This window comes from Tamandua tetradactyla, chromosome 12 (assembly GCF_023851605.1).
Source record: "Tamandua tetradactyla isolate mTamTet1 chromosome 12, mTamTet1.pri, whole genome shotgun sequence".
NCBI lineage: Eukaryota > Metazoa > Chordata > Mammalia > Pilosa > Myrmecophagidae > Tamandua > Tamandua tetradactyla.
The window spans coordinates 16,240,415-16,262,780 of NC_135338.1; the positions used below are offsets into that span (position 1 = coordinate 16,240,415).

General features: G+C 37.6%; 2 protein-coding genes across 10 annotated transcripts in view; both read right to left on the reverse strand.

The window, feature by feature from the left end:
- LOC143651831 (ral GTPase-activating protein subunit beta-like) overlaps positions 1-18,829 on the reverse strand; it is a 29,848-nt gene extending 11,019 nt beyond the window's left edge. For 2 of the 9 annotated variants that reach the window (XR_013160258.1, XM_077122655.1), the window contains exons 1-5: positions 18,651-18,829; positions 10,667-10,871; positions 7,947-8,098; positions 3,771-3,958; positions 1,297-1,385 (exon numbers count right to left, since the gene is read on the reverse strand). Coding sequence is in view for 4 of the 9 variants with exons in the window: in XM_077122655.1 (XP_076978770.1) it covers positions 1,297-1,385; positions 3,771-3,958; positions 7,947-8,098; positions 10,667-10,681 (444 nt within the window). In the remaining 5 variants the exon portion in view is untranslated. Of the gene's footprint in view, positions 1-6; positions 1,405-2,202; positions 2,261-3,770; positions 3,959-7,946; positions 8,099-10,666; positions 10,872-12,829; positions 12,968-13,152; positions 14,095-18,650 lie in introns of those variants that run through there. The other 7 variants (XR_013160257.1, XM_077122654.1, XR_013160260.1 and 4 more) reach the window with 6 other exon arrangements.
- Positions 18,830-21,232: 2,403 nt separating this feature from the next.
- LOC143651332 (bridge-like lipid transfer protein family member 1) overlaps positions 21,233-22,366 on the reverse strand; it is a 65,073-nt gene continuing 63,939 nt past the window's right edge. The window contains 1 exon segment of the mRNA XM_077122286.1: positions 21,233-21,556. Within this exon segment, the coding sequence (XP_076978401.1) occupies positions 21,233-21,556 (324 nt within the window).

Genomic DNA, 22,366 nt, shown 5'->3' on the forward strand with positions numbered 1-22,366 from the left:
ATGATGCCATGAGAGAAAAAAGGGTGATAAAGACATTCCATCTAACAGAGACATCTAGACATTAAACAATTTTAGACAACTGCTCCAATTTTGTGGGTTTTTCTCTTAAAAGCTGTTGAAATTTTATGAAGCATGGTTTAAACAATTTTTAGTAATATAAGTAAAGCTTACAATGTAATAAGGGAAAAGAGCAGTATACAAAAATAATTCAAATTTTATTGAAGTAATACTGTGTACAAAAAGAAAGAAAGAAAAAGATTGGAAGGAAATTCACTAAAATATTAACAGTGGTTAAATACCTATGCAAAGTGAGTGGCATAAAAGTGATTTAAATTTCTTCTGTTATTTGCATTTTCCAACTTTTCTTTCATGAACAAGTATTATTCACATAATTACAACATAAGTGCTATAAATAAAATAAAAAGTGTCATCCCAAAAGAAGGTATCACTAAATTCTACAGTGCATTTCCAATTATACAGGAATAAATGATATAAAACAATGTAAAACTAAATCTTGTTGCCACAGACATCAAGGTGTGATAACATTTTTTTCATATATGGTTTGTACTTGACTTCTATTATATTTAATACTACATGAAAAAAAATTAGGGGCATTGCTCAAGACAGTAGTTCTTGATTATAAGTGGACATAAGAATCACCTGGATATGTATGAGTTTTTTCTTCTTTCTTTTTATTTCTTGTTCTGGAGTGATGCAAATGTTCTAAAAAATGATCATGGTGATGAGTCTACTACTATGTGATGATATTGCAAGCCACTGATTGTACACGTATGGAATGTTTGTATGTTAAGAATGTTCGTGTTTGTATATTGTCTTGGCTTGTCAATGAAAAATAAATAAATTAAAAAATTAAAAAAGAAAATCACCTGGAAAGCTTTTTGAACATGCACCTGCTTCAAGGATGTCTTTAAAGAATAATTTGGTAGGTCTGGAATTCTAGCCTGCTATATGGATTCTAATATAAACCCAATGACTGAGAATTGGTGGAAGCAAGGAATCCCTACATCTAATTAATTCCAATGAATATCCACATTTAGATGGCACATTATAAGGACTTTAATCTTTCTCTAAACACAATAATGCTTTCTTTTTCTTTTATTCACATGATTTCTAAGTATATTTTTCATGCACAGTAGTTTTCAACCTTGATGTACAGTGACTGTGTACTTGACTAGAGATAAAAAGTATTTCTCTGTGGTTTTTGTTGGGACGTTATTTAACCTTTAAAATCACAAACACCCAAAGACATACATGCTCCTAGACATTTCCCTATACCTTCTGATTTGCTTTTGCTCCTCTGGATGGAAGGCAAAGCTGTTGTGCCCAAGCAAGTCTTCCAGACATTCCCCGGACCAGCACAGTGACTGAAGGGAAAAAAATCATCTGGAATAAAATGTGTAAAAGTTTCTGTTTTAGACAACAACAATTTCAAATAAACCTGTTATCAACTACACAGCTTCTAATAATCAAAGCCTTAGCACAATGTTTCCCAAACTTTAGTTTTCTGTGTACCATCTTTGTGATTGCTGCCAAATCCAGGTACCATAAATACCATTATTAGCTCTTCTTTTTTTTTTCTTACATTTATTTAAAAATCAAATTCTGTTTCATTACTTTACATGAAAAATCCTGAGTTTGGTGTGCTAGTTATATATTTTAAAAATGCATTACAAAAATACGTAAAATAGAGTTCACTAACATCATCTCATATACCTTCAGTAGCAAATATAATGTTTTTTGGAAACACTGTCCTAGAAAACACTCTTAACTTCCTGATGTTGGGAACAACCTAAATGCAGAAAGACAGACTAGATGTTTGCAGTGTTGATGTTACTTTTAGCCTTGCCTTTTGGCATGCCATTGTCCACCAGACAGGTATTATTTCATCCCAGTAGAAGAACAGAAAGAGGCATAGAGAATTTAGAGTGGGCTTCTTGAGTGACCCACATTGCTGCTTATTCCTTTTTTTTTTTTTTTAAATATATATCTGGTGTGGAAGCCGAACTTGTTCAAATTTCTCTCTCATTTCTTCTATTATAACTACTACAACAAACTAATAAAATACCCTTCTAAGTCTATAAAATTCCAACTGTATATATTTTTGGTAACCTCCCTATGCAGTAAAATCCCTGGGATGAGGATAGGGGAGTCCTAAAACACCTGGAAATGGGTTATACTTACCTTTCAGGCCAGGAAGCCAGAAGGGGATACTAGGGTTTTGCAGCCTCCTTAGTAGGTGCTTTGGGAGTAAGGCAAGAGGAATCATGATTAATAGGCACTGATGAGGGGAGAAAAGCCCAAGCAAGTCCTAGGTCTGGGGTAGAGAAGATGTGACTGTGGAAAGACTTGGGATGAGCACTTCTGGAGCTTGGAAAAAAGATTCAAAGATTTCATATTAAGATTTTTATTTTAACACATGCAATGGACACTTGGGCATTCATTCACCCCTGCAGGAGAGTATTTCACTTTCATTTTATGGATTTATGCAACTTATGCGATCCTACTCATATATACTCAAAAGAATTTGCATTTGGTTCTTAAGACCCTTTCCACCTACGCAAAGGTAAGAAGGCAAGTTTCTAATCACTGAGCAAATCCCATCACTGTGGGGCAGCAAAACAGAAGGGACAGTATGGAATTCAGAAAATCTGAGTTCTAGACGTAGGCCATACCACATACTTCTAAAGTAGCCCTGGACACCTTATGAACCCTAGTTTTGTAACTTAATAAGGAAATAGTATACTTGGTGATTCACTGGTTTCCTTTATGCCCAGAGATTCTGTAACTGTCACTCTTTTTCGTCTTCTCAACAAGAAGAGTCTCCCTGAAAACATTCTTCCTTTACACACTGGCTGATGCCAATTACCATCAGGAAAAAATATACTTTGATTAGCCTGGGTTGCAGTGGTAATCACATATCTTGAGATGGTTTATAATTGGAAGGTGTGGGGAGGAAACAGTGCACATTCTGTCAATGGAGAATCACTGAAGGGTGTTCTCAGCAGGGTGGTGGGCCTGGTTAGAGCTGTATTTAGAGATGAATACTATGGCATTAACAGTAAGGATGGAGGAAAGGGAAAACAAATTTTGCAAGGCAAGGGTGGGGTAATCAAACCATTCAGTATGCAACTAGGTAAGAAATAATCTAGGTAAGAAATAATAAGGCCTTGCCTTTGGGTGTACTGGCAGAAGTGCAGAGGAAAGGAAAGATTCAAGAGTTACTGGGGAGGTAAAAACTTGGAAACCAATTACAGAGAAGAGTAACAGGAAGGAGCAGGCAAAGATGACTCCCCAAATTTCCAATCTGTTTGGATGCCATCAGTAACTGAACAATGAGGGGAGAGGGGCAAGGGAATAAATGGGCAGGATTCAAACTTCAAAAGGGAAGGAAGAATGACAATGATTTTTATACATAACAAACAACATAAACTATCCCATTAAAATAACCCTTTATATAAAACTACAGATCCCTTTTCTAATATTTTGGATACACATAAAGACCCTTTAAAAGAGTCTATTTCATATACATTTTCCATTTTCTGAGTTTCTATTTTTCACTTATCTATCTATCTATAGATAGATTTATCTATCTATCTTAGCTATCGTCTAACAGCTAAAAGTCTTTTCAATAAATGCAAAATTACTTAAAACTTGTAGGCTTTCCTTCCCAGGTCCTGGGAATACCTTGATAGTACTGATGAACACATTCTGATTTAGCAGTAAGAAGACTCAAAGGTACTACAACTTACTCTGTTCATTTCCAAGAGGTTGCTCCAGCATTGCTAGGATGACACTGTTATCCAAGACAAAGTACCGGAAACTATGCTTGTTGATGGTTGGTAGTCCGGAGTATTTAATCAAAGTGGTCTTATTCACCAGACTACAAGGAGAGGCAGGACCACTGGGTGAAGGAAATGCATCAAGCAGCTGCATGATACTATGGAGATTGGAAAAGTCATCAGTTAATTAACAAAGCAACACTATCAGTTTACCTCATGTACCAATGTGCCCTTTTACTTTTTTGAATTTTAGTAGATTACAGTCATGATCTTTGCAAGTTAGGTTTACTCCCTGTAGTGTATGTCATGGTGTGTTATCTGGATTCCTCTCCTCCAAGACTGAAAGACCCATTTCCCAAGATGCAGGGAGTTAGTGGCCACAAATCTTAGCTCAGTTCCTCTCCAAGACCTATCCTTGGCCAAAGAGAACCACCTCACTGAAGATTATACCTCCTTCCAATGATTGATGCAGGGATATAAAGTCCCAGTCCCCTTCCTTCAATGCAAGACAACTGTGAAGGCCCATCCTAGCTCTAAGCTCCCTGTAAGACTGGCTAGTGAGACCTTTGTTGCAACTGCATCACAGTTCAGCTCCTTCCTCTGCCTTACCCTACTCCCTTTACTCCACCATAGGAATTGATCCCAAGAGCACCTTGCAATAAACTTCTTGCAAGCAAATTTCTCTCTCAGAGACTACTTCCCAGGGAACCTGACTAACCACACTTTCATATCACAAAACTCCTAAAGATGTATTTAAAACATCTTGCATGCTCCAGGTTTCAGGATTATGTTAGCCATAAAAATAAAAGCCTTCTAGACCTAAAAAAGGACCCAGAGATCACTCAAACCCCATCTTTTTCAGATGAGGAAACTTAGACTCCAGAGAGATAAGTTACCATTGAGAAACCAAAAACAGGGGCCTGCTGCATCTCACTGTGTGGCTGTGAGTTGACATTATCCTCATTTTAAGATGAAGAACTTCAAGTATTGACAGTTTCATCTCATAGAACTGTTGTAATTATTATATGAGAATATATATGAAAAAATGCTTTGTAAAGTGGAATTCAACTGATCAAGCCTCACCATTCAGAAATGTTTATAACCGTACAGGTTTCCGCAAACACCCAATGCATTAAAAACCTAACTTACATAGCACTTTTCTAAATACTTTACACACATTATTCCATTTGGGTTTCATAAGAAACCTTTGAAGATGGTGCTATTATTATACCCATTTTATAAAGAGGAAACTTAGGCATAGGAAGAATCTTATAACAAGGAATTTAGTTTGTGGTCCTAATATCAACTGACCCTTCACGTGCATCTCATTTGGAGAACTAATATTCTAAAAATACCACTTTTTTTCCAGCCGTTTCATTATTTTTTATCACAGCTACTGCTGACAGTCCATTTTGACAGCTATGTTGATGAAAACAGTGTCAATAGTCAATGCACTTTAACGGAACATGAACTATTCTGATGAATGGAGAGAAAGGGAGTAAGAAAAGTTTTTAGACTTTAAGTTCTGTGGTAAGGCCAGGAAGAAAGCAGAAGTAGCAGCTCTGGCAGTGACTGGTAAAGACAGTAGGAAGGGAGCTTCAGGGGTCTGTCTGCCACCTCTTCATACCCAGGGTGGGGTTTGAGACTCTTATTGCTCAATATGGAACAGGAATTTATTTGAAGGGGATACCATGAATAGTTCAAAACTTTTATCATGGTCTGGCCTCTGTTCATGGACCAGTATTTAGGAGAACCACTCTTCCAAAGGAGTTATCCTGTTTGTTTTTCCAAGATAATCTACAGAAGGCCCAGACAAAGGCCCATTGTTTTCTCCAGGGCAGCTGTATTGCATTGTGCTAAGGATGGGTAGTGGAAACCTGCAGGACCCTGGCCTAGGCCAAACACCATTTTTTAAAATCATCTCAATCCTCAACAGTGGACTTTCAACTTCTCTTTCATTTTACTGCGTGAGCCCAAACATCTCGATTATGGAAGTGGCACTGCTTTCTCTTTCCTTTCTTTTTTTTTCCTTCCACGTTCTTTCTCAAGAGGATACTCTAAAAATTTCAAGAACTAGGAAAACATGATGACGATATTACTCAGGCTTCTTAAAGATTTGGGGAAAATAGGAGAAACATCACCAGCAGACTAATAATGAGAAAATGTGTTTCGGTTTTCTAAAGTAAGACAGAGATGGATGTCACAAAGAATAAAGACCAAGTGACCTTGTTCGTGTTCCATGCAAGATCCTAAAACATTATTAAATGGCTTGCTGGCAACGGAAAAAGTCAAATCATACCAGCCTAACCACATTTTATTTTCTTGATAGTGATCAGACTGGAAAGGCAGATATATAAATATCTGACAGTGTCTCATAATAGACAAGAGTAAAAGATCCCTGAGGACCTAATATGTGCTCAGAATAAGTAGTAAGCCCAGGGATGCTTCCCCCACCTAGCCAATAGATATTCTAGATAGTTCATCTGTTCATTTTCAGCTGTCTCATTTCTTCTGGCAACTATACAAATATTATCTCCAGTTTTCAGTTTTAGGAGTATCCTGAAGAATTCTGTCATCAGGGACACAGTTGTCCCATATATCAGAGAAAAAGCCAAAGATCTATGTTTGCATAGCTGAAAAAACAGCGGCGATACTGACATAAAACAGCATTTGTGAGGTAACAGGGAAATTTAGTTTTGGACTTGTTTCCCAACGATAGAAGTCATTTCTAATTATACTTTCATGAAAATGCACCAGCCAGGCTAAAATGGAGCAAACTTATTCTTGTATAATGCAGACTTCTTAGTAAGAAATGCCCTTCCCCTTCCTCTCCATAACCTTATTCTCTAAGGCTACATCAAAACCTACTCCAACATACATGGTCTTTTCTCTGAAGTTGTATTTTTAATATTCAGCATCTGTATAACAAATGCTTAAGTAGCTCCATTCATATTTTTCTGGTTATTTTCTAGCTATTAGTTAAAACACCTTAAAGTGAAAGCTCAGCATTAGCACAGTAAACAGGCCTAAATTAAAGCAACTACCCCTCTCCCACTCTCTCTCCACCCTCCAAAATTCAGTGAATGATCTAAAAGCCTATGAGGAACAGAAGTGAATCTAACTTCATAGTGCATTCAAGTAAATAACAGGCCATTGAATTCACAAAAGATGATGGGATCCTTAGCAATGGTTCATTTACATTCAAATATTCAAGCAGTCTTGTCTGTCACTTAATTAAGAAGACCAAGCTCAACCAACCCAGACTGACTTGACATTCCTGGTTTTATAATTTGTGTCTACATTCACCTGCCCTTTCCAAAGCCCTATTTTACCATTTGCACCCTGATTCCACCTGATCTTCATGTAAATCTTCCCTCTGGCTCATAAATGTACTTAAATCACCTTCCTTCTTCTTTCACTCTCCTTACTCATCAGCCAACCATAAACTCTCAACTCTCAGCTACTCCTTCAAAGTACTAACCTCTGTTTCTATCTCTTCACTAACAAAATATGTGAAAAAATAGACTTCTCATGTGGCCTTCTCAATCACTCTATAATCTGGCTTCTAGTTCAAACTTTACCTACCCAGCAAGAATCCGGTTAGAATCTTACTTTGATTTTTCTTTATTTGAAAGTAACTGTTCCCTCCTTCCAACTCTCAACATTTTATTTGTACCTCTTTATCTTGGAGCACATATTTTTTCATCTAATATCACAGTTATTTATGGTCACACCTTATTTTCTCTACTGGACAAGAAGCTCTTTGGGAATGGAGACTGAATCAGATTCGTCTTTAAGACCCTGTTACCAGTTTATAAGAGAAATTTCATAAACCTTGCCTGAAATGACCCTATGATATATAACATAAATGATGTGGCACAGAATACAGATCACTGAACTGGGAAACAGGAGACCTAGCAGTAGGAATGCTAATAGATCCTCTCTCTGGACTCAACGACCAGTGAGGGGACAGAATAAGGTTCTCCAAAATCCTGTACAGCTCTAATATGATATGACTGAATTAATGTTAACCAGCAGAGCAAAACAGGGATCCAAACTGTCAGTCCAAAGAAGAGATGAAACAACATGGATCACAGCTAACCTCATCTAATTTCTAGAACAATTCCTGTGCAATCAGTTTCATACCATGTTAGGGTGGCTTCAGCAGCATCCTTTACCCTCACAGAGGCAGGGTTTGGTTCCTTATCTCCTTTGTACTTGACCTCTTGTTCACTATTCTTGGACTTGCTTCCTGAGATACCCAGTTCCACAATCTCAAGCACTTCTTTAAGGCAGTCCTAAAAGCAGGAGAGGGAGATTAATTTTTGTAACAAATCTATCTTATGAGTACATAAGGAAATACATCAAAATGCAAACAGTGTGGTAGCCCATGACGAACTTTGAGATCTGTCCTGTAACTACTTGTTGAAGAGTACTTTGAAAACTACTGCTTTAAAAAATGTTGTTAAAAAAAAAAGCAAAAAGTGGTTGTGTTTTGGTGGTGGGGCTCAAGTTTCTTTCTAATTTTCTCTAACAAGTAAATATTAATGTCAAAATAATATAATAAACTTTGTCTTCCCCCTCACTCTGCATATTTCTCTTTAAGGAACTAAGCACTCAGAAAGTTAGATAATAACTAATAGTTATTAAATTCAATTTTACCAGTCACAATTTTTTTATAATTATTTTATTTTTTTAAACACCCAAAAAACACCAAATAAATGCAAATATTCTTATTTTGATCATTTCATTCTACATATATAATCAGTAATTCACAATATCGCATAGTTGCATATTCATCATCATGATCATTTCTTAGAACATTTGCATCTATTCAGAAAAAGAAATAAAGCAAAAACAGAAAAAAAAATTACACATACCATACCCCTTACCCCTCCTTTTCATTGATTACTAGCATTTCAAACTAAATTTATTTTAACATTTGTTCCCCCTATTATTTATTTTTGTTCCATAAGTTCTACTCATCTGTTGACAAGGTAGATAAAAGGAGCATCAGACACAAAGTTTTCACAATCATGCAGTCACACTGTGAAAGCTATATTATTATATAATCATCTTCAAGAAACATGGCTATTGGAACACAGCTCTACATTTTCAGGCAATTCCCTACAGCCTCTCCATTACATCTTGAATAACAAGGTGATATCTACTTAATGCGTAAGAATAACCTCGAGGATAACCTCTCGACTCTGGAATCTCTCAGCCATTGACACTTTGTCTCATTTCACTCTTTCCCCTTTTGGTTGAGAAGGTTTTCTCAATCCCTTGATGCTAAATCTCAGCTCATTCTAGGGTTTTTCTCAATTCCTTGATGCTGAGTCTCAGCTCATTCTAGGATTTCTGTCCCACGTTGCCAGAAAGGTCCACACCCCTGGGATTCATGTCCCACATAGACAGGGGGAGGGTGGTGAGTTTGCTTGTTGTGTTGGCTGGAGAGAAAGGCCACATCTGAGCAAAAAAAGAGGTTCTCTTGGGGGTGATTTTAGGCCTAATTTTAAGTAGGCTTGACCTATTCCCTGTGGGGTTAAGTTTCATATGAACAAACCCCAAGACTGGGGGCTCAGCCTATAGCTTTGGTTGTCTACATTGCTTGTGAGAATATCAAGAATTCAACTTGGGGAGGTTGAATTTTCCCCAGTTCTCACCATTCCCTGAAGGGGACTTTGCAAATACTTTTTTATTCACTGATCAAATCACTCTGGGATTTATTGGGGCATCACTCTGGACAAACCAACAAAATCTCATGTCTTACTCAAGGTTCCGTGTACTTATGGTGTTCAATTAGGCTGCCTACATAAGTTACATTAGGAAATGCACTAGTCAAAATATAAATTTTGTACCAAATAAGCATTTTTTGCTTTAGTCTCACACATAAGTTGAAATTTTAAAATATTAATTACCATCTATTTTCAGCACCCTGCAGTATGACATTCCTTTGTTCTTCCTCATGCAAAAACTTTAAAATTTGTACATTTAGTCACTATCATTATATACTCTAGGCATTCCTAGATTATACCATCTCAATCTTTATCATCTATCTTTCTGATTTCATTTGTGTCCCCAGCCCTCCTCCCTCTGTCATTCTCACATTCAGCTTCATTCAGAGTCACAATTTTTTTTTTCACATGGGCAGGTACCAGGAATCGAACCCGGGTCCTCTGGCATAGCAGGCAAGCATTCTTGCCTGCTGAGCCACCGTGGCCTGCCCTAGAGTCACAATTTTTTAACGCTACCATGGACTGTAAATCATGAAAGCCCAAGTGAAAGAGATGTAACAGGAATTCAGTTTAACCTGCGATGGTTCAAGACATGCTAGATTATTCAAAAAGAGGCTCATCAATTACTGACATTTTAAAGCAATTTCTGATATCATAACTTTAGAAACCAAAATGAAAATACTAACAATTATCAATAGCACTATTTCCAAAACTATATATATAGTTATATATACAGCAACCTTTATATATAGCGTACAAGCTGTGCTCTAGGGTGGCAGGTTGGATATTAAATGCCCTACTTGATTTGGTGACCAAAGTGCCTACTACTAGCTGTCCCAAGGCTGCCATCTTTTCAAATAAGAATGTTGTTGACAGTTCATACAAATTAGAGAAGGTTCCATCTTTCCAAAGAGTTAATTGCAACCTATGCATTAATTTGCAACCAAATATAAGCAAGATGACAGTTTTCAAATTGTGCTCAAAAGGACAAGTGGTCTTCTGAAACCAAACAAGCATATTCAGTTTAAAGTGCACAATAGTATATTTAAATTTAGATATTCTTTTTAAAGGCATTTTCCCAACCTACATTTTGTTTCCATATAATGATTCAAGATCTAGTAAACTCACCTTTTCATCAAGCATATCAGGGTGCTCTGTCAGCCAGACACAGAGACACTAAAAAGCTGCAACTATCATGGAGTGCAGATCCCGGGAGTGAAGAGGAGCTGGCCGACTATACTGGTACAGCTGGCCGACTACACTGGTACACAATGTAGCTGCACACAGAACTAATGGCTTGCTTCCGGTCTCCTGAGTCAACCATCACCTTCACCTAAGCATATTAATTTGGAGAACAAAAACAGTGAGCTAGAAACTAACTGTACCAATTTCAAAGTACCTGCACTGAGACCTGTCCTGTTTGAGAATGTTATACCATGGTAAACATTTTTTTACATTATTTATATACAGATGCAGAATACTTGAGATGTACTGTCACATGATAGTCCACAAAAATAGTGTTATTTTTCAAACCCTAAAACAGAATTCTATTATTTATTTTTTTTTTGCATGGGCAGGTACCAGGAATCAAACCCGGGCCCACCCTGATACTTTATTTAAACACAGAATTTCATGTCCTAACACCTAAACTCCTTGGGCACACCAAATCATCATTGCCAGAGGTTGATAGCATAGCTGGCAATGGAATGTGGGTACATTTTTAAAGTCTTGATATGGACTGAACTGTATCCCCCAGAGATATGTTAAAGGCCTAAACCCCAGTACTCAGAATGTGACCTTATGTGGAAACAGGATCACTTTTAGACGGAATTAGGAAAGTTAAAATGAGGTCCTACTGGAGTAAGATGGGTCCTTAAATCCAATATGTCTGGTATCCTAAGAAGTAGAAATCTGGATAAAGAGGTAGTCAGAGGGAAGAATGTAATGGATTCCTGGTAAGCTACCACCAGAAACTCAAAACAAGAAATTTCCCTACAGACTTCAAAGAAAGCATGGCCCTGCCAACAGCTTGATTTTGGACTTTCTCCAGCCTCCAGAACTCTGATACAATATATTTGTTTTGTTTTGAGCCATCTTGTTACAGCAGCCTTAGGAAACTAATTTTCAGCATGACTTTTCATACCATTATAGGATCATCTAATTTTAATAAACAAATACAAGTTTAATAGATGGAGAGAAGGAGCTCTTTTTATAAAGAATTCTTCCATCTTCTGGCACCTCTTTCAGTACTTTCTTATCTGTAAAATGCTTATTATCTTGTAACGTGGTAATAAGCTATCCCACTGTGATGTTCTATGAGCTACAAAGTTCTGTGTAGCGGCTCAGAGGTAAGACTGGACACACACATGTAAATGTACAATTTCCTAAGTTTTCACATGTGTACATCTATGAAGGTATTACCATAATTCATTTAGTGAATATCTTCAAAAATCTCCTCATGCATCTTTGTTATCCCTCCCTCCCACTCCTCTTCATACCCCCAGCCCCTCAAGCAACCACTCATCTGCTTTCTGTCACTATAAATAAGATTGCATTTTCTATAGTTTTATATAAATAACATAAAGTATGTGCTCTTTTTTGTCTGGCTTCTTTCATTCAGCATAACTACTTTGAGATCCATCCACACTTTTGCATGTATCAGTTATTCATTCCTTTTTATTCCTGAGTAGTGTTTCATAGTATGAACATATACCATTCACCTGTTGAAGGACATCTGGGTTGCTTCTAGAGTCTTCATATTACAAATAAAGCTGCTAAGAACATTCACATACAAGTCTTTCTATGGACAGATGTTCTCTTATAAATTCCTCCAAGTACAAAGTCTGAGTAATATGGCAGGTGTATGTTATTTAAGCAATTGCCAAGCAATTGTTTGATTTTACATTCCCATCAAAAATATGAAAGTTCCAGTTCCTCTATGTCCCCACTAATCTTTTTAATTTTAGTCATTCTAATAGGTACATAATGGTACCTCACCAGAGTTTTAATTGCATTTCCCTAATGACTAATAATGTTGAGCATCTTTTCAGGTGCTTATTATTGTTTGATAAAGTGTCTGCTCATCTGTTCCCATGTGTGCTGGTTTGAAGCTATTAGGTATCCCAGAAAAGCTATGTCCTTTAATCTTCATTCAATATTGCTGGGTGGGATCTTTTTTATTGTTTCCATGGAGATGTGACCCACCCAACTATGGGTGGTAACTTTTTTTTTTTTTAATTAACGGAAAGAAAGAAAAAAAAAAGAAATTAACACAATATTTAGAAATCATACCGTTCTACATAGGCACTCAGTAATTCTTAACATCATCACATAGATGCATGATCATTGTTTCTTAGTACATTTGCAACGGTTTAGAGGAACTAGCAACACAACAGAAAAAGATATAAAATGTTAATATAGAGAAAAGAAATAAAAGTAGTAATAATAGTAAAAAACAAACAAAAAAAACCCTATAGCTCAGATGCAGCTTCATTCAGTGTTTTAACATGATTACTTTACAATTAGGTGTTATTGTGCTGTCCATTTTTGAGTTTTTGTATCTAGTCCTGTTGCACAGTCTGTATCCCTTCCGCTCCAATTATCCATTATCTTACCCTGTTTCTAACTCCTGCTGGACTCTGTTACCAATGACATATTTCAAGTTTATTCTCGAATGTCCATTCACATCAGTGGGACCATACTTATTTGTCCTTTAGTTTTTGGCTGGACTCACTCAGCATAATATTCTCTAGGTCCATCCATGTTATTACATGCTTCATAAGTTTATCTTGTCTTAAAGCTGCATAATATTCCATCGTATGTATATACCACAGTTTGTTTAGCCATTCTTCTGTTGATGGACATTTTGGCTGTTTCCATCTCTTTGCAATTGTAAATAACGCCGCTATAAACATTGGTGTACAAATGTCCGTTTGTGCCTTTGCCCTTATCCTTTGAGTAGATACCTAGCAATGGTATTTCTGGGTCGTATGGCAATTCTATATTCAGCTTTTTGAGGAACCGCCAAACTGCCTTCCACAGTGGTTGCACCATTTGACATTCCCACCAACAGTGGATAAGTGTGCCTCTTTCTCCGCATCCTCTCCTCTCCAGCACTTGTCATTTTCTGTTTTGTTGATAATGGCCATTCTGGTGGGTGTGAGATGATATCTCATTGTGGTTTTGATTTGCATTTCTCTAATGGCCAGGGACATTGAGCATCTCTTCATGTGCCTCTTGGCCATCTGTATTTTCTCTTCTGGTAGGTGTCTGTTCAAGTCTTTTTCCCATTTTGTAATTGGGTTGGCTGTCTTTTTGTTGTTGAGTTGAACAATCTCTTTATATATTCTGGATACTAGACCTTTATCTGATATGTCATTTCCAAATATTATCTCCCATTGCGTAGGCTGTCTTTCTACTTTCTTGATGAAGTTCTTTGATGCACAAAAGTGTTTAATTTTGAGGAGCTCCCATTTATTTATTTCTTTCTTCAGTGCTCTTGCTTTAGGTTTAAGGTCCATAAAACCACCTCCAGTTGTAAGATTCATAAGATATCTCCCTACATTTTCCTCTAACTGTTTTATGGTCTTAGACCTAATGTTTAGATCTTTGATCCATTTTGAGTTAACTTTTGTATAAGGTGTGAGATGCGGGTCTTCTTTCATTCTTTTACATATGGATATCCAGTTCTCTAGGCACCATTTATTGAAGAGACTGTTCTGTCCCAGGTGAGTTGGCTTGACTGCCTTATCAAAGATCAAATGTCCATAGATGAGAGGGTCTATATCTGAGCACTCTATTCGATTCCATTGGTCGATATATCTATCTTTATGCCAATACCATGCTGTTTTGACCACTGTGGCTTCATAATATGCCTTAAAGTCAGGCAGCGCGAGACCTCCAGCTTCGTTTTTTTTCCCTCAAGATGCTTTAGCAATTCGGGGCAACCTGCCCTTCCAGATAAATTTGCTTATTGGTTTTTCTATTTCTGAAAAATAAGTTGTTGGGATTTTGATTGGTATTGCATTGAATCTGTAGATCAGTTTAGGTAGGATTGACATCTTAACTATATTTAGTCTTCCAATCCATGAACACGGTATGCCCTTCCATCTATTTAGGTCTTCTGTGATTTCTTTTAGCAGTTTTTTGTAGTTTTCTTTATATAGGTTTTTGTCTCTTTGGTTAAATTTATTCCTAGGTATTTTATTCTTTTAGTTGCGATTGTAAATGGGATTCGTTTCTTGATTTCCCCCTCAGCTTGTTCATTACTAGTGTATAGAAAAGCTACAGATTTTTGAATGTTGATCTTGTAACCTGCTACTTTGCTGTACTCATTTATTAGCTCTAGTAGTTTTGTTGTGGATTCTTCCGGGTTTTCGACGTATAGTATCATATCGTCTGCAAACAGTGATAGTTTTACTTCTTCCTTTCCAATTTTGATGCCTTGTACTTCTTTTTCTTGTCTAATTGCTCTGGCTAGAACCTCCAACACAATGTTGAATAATAGTGGTGATAGTGGACATCCTTGTCTTGTTCCTGATCTTAGGGGGAAAGTTTTCAATTTTTCCCCATTGAGGATGATATTAGCTGTGGGTTTTTCATATATTCCCTCTATCATTTTAAGGAAATTCCCTTGTATTCCTATCTTTTGAAGTGTTTTCAACAGGAAAGGATGTTGAATCTTGTCAAATGCCTTCTCTGCATCAATTGAGATGATCATGTGATTTTTCTGCTTTGATTTGTTGATGTGGTGTATTACATTAATTGATTTTCTTATGTTGAACCATCCTTGCATACCTGGGATGAATCCTACTTGGTCATGATGTATAATTCTTTTAATGTGTTGTTGGATACGATTTGCTAGAATTTTATTGAGGATTTTTGCATCTATATTCATTAGAGAGATTGGTCTGTAGTTTTCTTTTTTTGTAATATCTTTGCCTGGTTTTGGTATGAGGGTGATGTTGGCTTCATAGAATGAAGCCACTTCAATTATTTTGAAGAGTTTGAGGAGAGTTGGTACTAATTCTTTCTGGAATGTTTGATAGAATTCACATGTGAAGCCGTCTGGTCCTGGATTTTTCTTTTTAGGGAGCTTTTGAATGACTAATTCAATCTCTTTACTTGTGATTGGTTTGTTGAGATCATCTATGTCTTCTTGAGTCAAAGTTGGTTGTTCATGTCTTTCCAGGAACCCGTCCATTTCATCTAAATTGTTGTATTTATTAGCGTAAAGTTGTTCATAGTATCCTGTTATTACCTCCTTTATTTCTGTGAGGTCAGTAGTTATGTCTCCTCTTCCATTTCTGATCTTATTTATTTGCATCCTCTCTCTTCTTCTTTTTTTTGTCAATCTTGCTAAGGGCCCATCAATCTTATTGATTTTCTCATAGAACCAACTTCTGGTCTTATTGATTTTCTCTATTGTTTTCATGTTTTCAATTTCATTTATTTCTGCTCTGATCTTTGTTATTTCTTTCCTTTTGCTTGCTTTGGAATTAGTTTGCTGTTCTTTCTCCAGTTCTTCCAAGTGGGCAGTTAATTCCTGCATTTTTGCCTTTTCTTCTTTTCTGATAAAGGCATTTAGGGCAATAAATTTCCCTCTTAGCACTGCCTTTGCTGCATCCCATAAGTTTTGATATGTTGTGTTTTCATTTTCATTCGCCTCGAGGTATTTACTAATTTCTCTTGCAATTTCTTCTTTGACCCACTTGTTGTTTAAGAGAGTGTTGTTGAGCCTCCATGTATTTGTGAATTTTCTGGCACTCCGCCTATTATTGATTTCCAACTTCATTCCTTTATGATCCGAGAAAGTGCTGTGTATGATTTCAATCTTTTTAAATTTGTTAAGACTTGCTTTGTGACCCAGCATATGGTCTATCTTTGAGAATGATCCATGAGCACTTGAAAAAAAGTTGTATCCTGCTATTGTGGGATGTAATGTCCTATAAATGTCTGTTAAGTCTAGCTCATTTATAGTAATATTCAGATTCTCTATTTCTTTATTGATCCTCTGTCTAGATGTTCTGTCCATTGATGAGAGTGGTGAATTGAAGTCTCCAACTATTATGGTATATGTGTCTATTTCCCTTTTCAGTGTTTGCAGTGTATTCCTCATGTATTTTGGGGCATTCTGGTTCGGTGCATAAATATTTATGATTGTTATGTCTTCTTGTTTAATTGTTCCTTTTATTAGTAGATAGTGTCCTTCTTTGTCTCTTTTAACTGTTTTACATTTGAAGTCTAACTTGTTGGATGTTAGTATAGCCACTCCTGCTATTTTCTGGTTGTTATTTGCATGAAATATCTTTTCCCAACCTTTCACTTTCAACCTATGTTTATCTTTGGGTCTAAGGTGTGTTTCCTGTAGACAGCATATAGAAGGATCCTGTTTTTTAATCCATTCTGCCATTCTATGTCTTTTGATTGGGGAATTCAGTCCATTAACATTTAGAGTTATTACTGTTTGGATAATATTTTCCTCTACCATATTGCCTTTTGTATTATATATATCATATCTGACTTTCCTTCTTTCTACACTCTTCTCCATACCTCTCTCTTCTGTCTTTTTGTATCTGACTCTATTGCTCCCTTTAGTATTTCTTGCAGAGCTGATCTCTTGGTCACAAATTCTCTCAGTGACTTTTTGTCTGAGAATGTTTTAATTTCTCCCTCATTTTTGAAGGACAATTTTGCTGGATATAGGAGTCTTGGTTGGCAGTTTTTCTCTTTTAGTAACTTAAATATATCATCCCACTGTCTTCTAGCTTCCATGGTTTCTGCTGAGAAATCTACACATAGTCTTATTGGGTTTCCCTTGTATGTGATGGATTGCTTCTCTCTCGCTGCTTTCAAAATCCTCTCTTTCTCTTTGACCTCTGACATTCTAACTAATAAGTGTCTTGGAGAACACCTATTTGGGTCTAATCTCTTTGGGTGCGCTGCACTTCTTGGATCTGTAATTTTAGGTCTTTCATAAGAGTTGGGAAATTTTCAGTGAAAATTTCTTCCATTAGTTTTTCTCCTCCTTTTCCCTTCTCTTCTCCTTCTGGGACACCCACAACATGTATATTTGTGCACTTCATATTGTCCTTGAGTTCCCTGATACCCTGTTCGAATTTTTCCATTCTTTTCCAGATAGTTTCTGTTTCTTTTTGGAATTCAGATGTTCCATCCTCCAAATCACTAATTCTATCTTCTGTCTCTTTAAATCTATCATTGTAGGTATCCATTGTTTTTTCCATCTTTTCTACTTTATCCTTCACTTCCATAAGTTCTGTGATTTGTTTTTTCAGTTTTTCTATTTCTTCTTTTTGATCAGCCCATGTCTTCTTCATGTCCTCCCTCAATTTATCGATTTCATTTTTGAAGAGGTTTTCCATTTCTGTTCGTATATTCAGCATTAGTTGTCTCAGCTCCTGTATCTCATTTGAACTATTGGTTTGTTCCTTTGACTGGGCCATGTTTTCAATTATTTGAGCGTGATCTGTTATCTTCTGTTGGCGTCTGCGCATTTAGACAAATTTCCCTGGGTATTGGATCCAAAAGTTTGGAAGATTTTTCTGTGAAATCTCTGGGTTCTGTTTTTCTTATCCTGCCCAGTAGGTGGCGCTCGTGGCACACGTTTGTCTGCGGGTCCCACCAGTAAAAGGTGCTGTGGGACCTTTAACTTTGGAAAACTCTCGCCGTCCGGGAGGTTCGCTAGCCGAAGCGGCTTGGAAGAGTGCGAGCCCACCCGGGGTCCGAACGCAGGGAGGGTTGCTGGCCGCCGCAGCCCGGGAAAGCGCCCGTCCGAATTTCCTAGTCGGCCCTGGGCGACAAGCGTGGCGGGAGGGCGCCAGCGGCAGCGGCCCGCCCGGGAGAGTGCACGTTCCCGGGGAGTCACGGGTTTGGAAAGGGCCTCCCCCACCCGTCACCGTTCTCCGCGGCCTGGGGATTTCCAATCCAATTCTCTCAGTTGGTCCGGGGGGCCGCGCGTGGTGTGGGCGCCAGCCGCCGTGGTTTCAGGGGACCGCCTCTCCAATTCTCCCAGCCGGCCCAGGAAGGGGGAAGGGAGTGACTCCGGCCGCTTGCCGCCCCGCCCGGTAAAGCCCGCGCGCCTCGGCAATCTCACCCGAGCGGCTTCTCTCAGCCAGCCAGCCGTTCCAGGATGGGGTACGCTGTCTTTTTTTTCTCTGTTGTGGCTTTGGGAGCTGTTCTGTATCGTTTCTACTCCCCTAGTATCTGTCCTGGAGAAGAAACTAAGATCCGCGCGTCTTACTAAGCCGCCATCTTCTCCGGAAGTCCCAGCTTCCTATTTTAATATAAAAAAGTGCAATGTTATATTATGAATATCCGACCTACTTTTCTTTAAACTTTTTTTATTGTATAGTATAAAATATATACAAAGCAAAGAAATAAAAAAGCAATAGTTTTCAAAGCACTCTTCAAATGGTTATAGGACAAATCCCAGGGTTTGTTATGGGCTACCATATGATCCTCTCATATTTTTCCTTCTAGCTGCTCCAGAATATAGGAGGCTAGAGGGCTTAAATACTTTTTATCATAACAATTGACTTTTTCTCCTTTTTTTTTTGTGAATAACATATATACAAAAAAAAGCTATAAATTTCAAAGCACAGCACCACAATTAGTTGTAGAACATATTTCAGACTTTGACATGGGTTATCATTTCACAATTTTAGGTTTTTACTTCTACCTGCTCTAAAATACTGGAGACTAAAAGAGATACCAATTTAATGATTCAGCATTCTTTCATTTGTTAAGTCATGTCTTCTATGTATAATTCCACCATCATCTTTGATCTTTCCATACCTTTCTTTGGGTTTGTTTGGGTTACGGCAATTCTAAGTTTTTGACATTGGAAGGGTTTCTCACTAATATGGGGTAGGAAATGGAACTATCTGATGTTCTGGAGAGGCTGGGCTAGATTTTAGGACTTATCTGGACCAGGGGCCCATCTGGAGGTTACAGATCTCTGGAAAGCTACTCTAGTGCCTAAAACCCTTGTGGAATCTTATATTGCCCTAGGTGTTCTTTAGGATTGGTTAGAATGTTCTGATTGGGGGTTGGGAGGTTATGATAGGTAGCAAGGTCTACCTGAACCTTGAGTAAGAACAACCTCCAGAGTAGCCTCTTGACTATTTGAATTCTCTTTGCCACTGATACTTTATTAATTACACTTTCCCCCCCCCCTTTTGGTCAGGATGTAATTGTTGATCCCGCAGTGCCAGGTCTGGATTCAACCCTGGGAATCATCTTCCACGTCGCCAGGGAGACTTTCACCCCTGGATGTCATGTCCCACGTAGGGGGGAGGGCAATGATTTTACTTGCAGAGTTGAGCTTAGAGAGACTGAGGCCACCTTTGAGCAACAACAGAGGTCCTCCAGAAGTAACTCTTAGGCATGCCTATAGGTAGTCTAAGCTTCTATGCTACCTACAGAAGCTTCACAAGAGTAAGCCTTGTGATTTGGGTATTCCTACAGTTTGACACAGTATCAGAGGATTCCCTGATGGTAAGATTTAATGGTTCCATATTCTTTCTCCCCTCCCTCAGGGGACTTTGCCAATACTTTTTGATTATCTGCTTAATATACTCTAGGATGTTTCCAGGCATTACAATAATCTAAAAAGGATTAAAGGACCTCTTTCTTATTCTGTGCTTCCTGTGTTTCAATTGTTTAAATGAGCTATACAGATAGGTTGAATTAGATTATGCACTACAAAAAATTTCAGTTTCAGATCAAATACTGACCTACTTCTAATAGTATCACTTTGTTTGTGTAGTTTAACATTTGTTTTCTGACAAAATTTCCTTTCATTTTTAGTATCATACATTCATATGAAATCACATCACTTTGGTTAAATCTCTAGTTAATGGAATTCCTCAGTTGTCAGAGCTAACCCAACAAGAAGCAAATATTTGTTTAATACTAGATCAGTACTATTGCTCTGACTACTCATTTTCTGCTGCATGGTTCCTTTTCCTTTCACACATCCTAACTACAGGTGTTACCAGTGTTCTCCTCGCCTCCCTTCTTATTCTTTCACTATGCATCTTCTCTTTATGATCTTCTTCTGAAGCTTAAAATAATCCTATCTAACTTGACCTAGAGACAATTAAAATTGAGGATTTGGATCTCATTATACAAATAGTACTGGAAAATGAGAACAAAGTCCAAAATTTTAATTGTCTCTAGGTCATCTTATTTTTCCATGCTTGGCAAAAATGCTATATTTGTGTGGGTCTGACAGCCTAGAATGAGATAATGCAAACAATTTTATTCCAGGCTAGAACTGTAGGAAGAAGTTTCCACTCCATTGTATACTTGCTTGGCATACTTTTTCTTGGATTTAACTTACTCTTTCTTGGATCTGCTATTTCTATCACTGGAAAACTCTTTCTCCTCCTTCAAGGTTCAAACCTCCTCCACCTTTCTTCATTTCTGTCATCTATTCATGCCTCTGGGACTTTGACTTCCCTGACTTTTTATTTTCCATTGAAATGTAACATCCTGAATGACTTCATGGGCCACACAGACAACCCAATCAATACTTCAGTTCCAAAGTCACATGACTCCCTTGTCTGCTAAACTCTTGGTTTAACTGCATTTCAGCAACTTCCTAGCTCTGTATCATACTTCTTTACCTCATTTTTCTTGCTGCATCTGCTTTGGATCAATTCTCATATATTCCTATAACTCAGCTGCTAAGGACTGACTGTGTGATGAAACATCGTAATCGCACTCACTGGAGCACCAGGAGTAACCTGAATGCTTCCCCAGACACTCGGCACTGTCTGCTAAGGATGGACTGTGTGATGAAACGCCGTAATTGCACTCACTGGAGCACCAGGAGTAACCTGAACGCTTTCCCAGACACTCGGCACTGTCTGCTAAGGATGGACTGTGTGATGAAATGCCATAATTGCACTCACTGGAGCACCAGGAGTAACCTGAACGCTTCCCCAGACACTCGGCACTGTCCGGCAACCCTTCTGAGGGTATGGGGTCATCTCTCTTTCCATTCACTTCAATTACTTACACATGTCTAAATCACCTAATACAATTTTTTTTATTTTATTACTTAATAGTCATATTCTTGGTGGATTTCATACATATGAAATAATGTAGTTATCTCTAAAAAAGTGTATTAAAATTCTAAAAAATACAATAAACTTATTATTATATAGGTAGAAACATAAAAAAGCAATTTTTTCCCCACCCTAGCTTTTAAAAAAATATGGAGGTACTTCTAAAAATTACTCCAATGTATTGGAGAAATGAATCTCAGGGAAACTGAAAAGTACCTGACACATTTCTTAACATAAACTGCCAACTACTGTAAGAGAGAACATTAAAGCTACCAGTTTGCAAACTTACCTCAACAGTTGTGAACTGTCCTTATTTCCACCCAAAAATTCTCAAAGGAAAAGTATGTTTCCTGTTTAAAGCATCTTTCTTTATAATTGACTCAAATTCTACTACTTCTCATCTGTCTAAGAATCTTGCTTCATCAGTTTCTTTTCCTGTTTTACTGAATGTGATGTTCCTAATTCCTAGTAAGTATGTAAATATGCTAAAGCCTCTTCCCTCATGTACGAATAAAACCTCTCATTAGCCATGTCCCACTCTGGTGGGTCCCACTCTCCCACTTACCTTCTGGTCACTCACACTGAAAAATAAATTCCAAAGGACTTCCACCTTTACTCTCCACATTTAATCAAACAAGTAAGCTCTCATCAGTATTTATTTTTTATCTGATCAGAGTCACAGCACAATGTGAACCATTTCAACAGCTCATCTCTTCTTTCCACCTCTAGTTTCTCT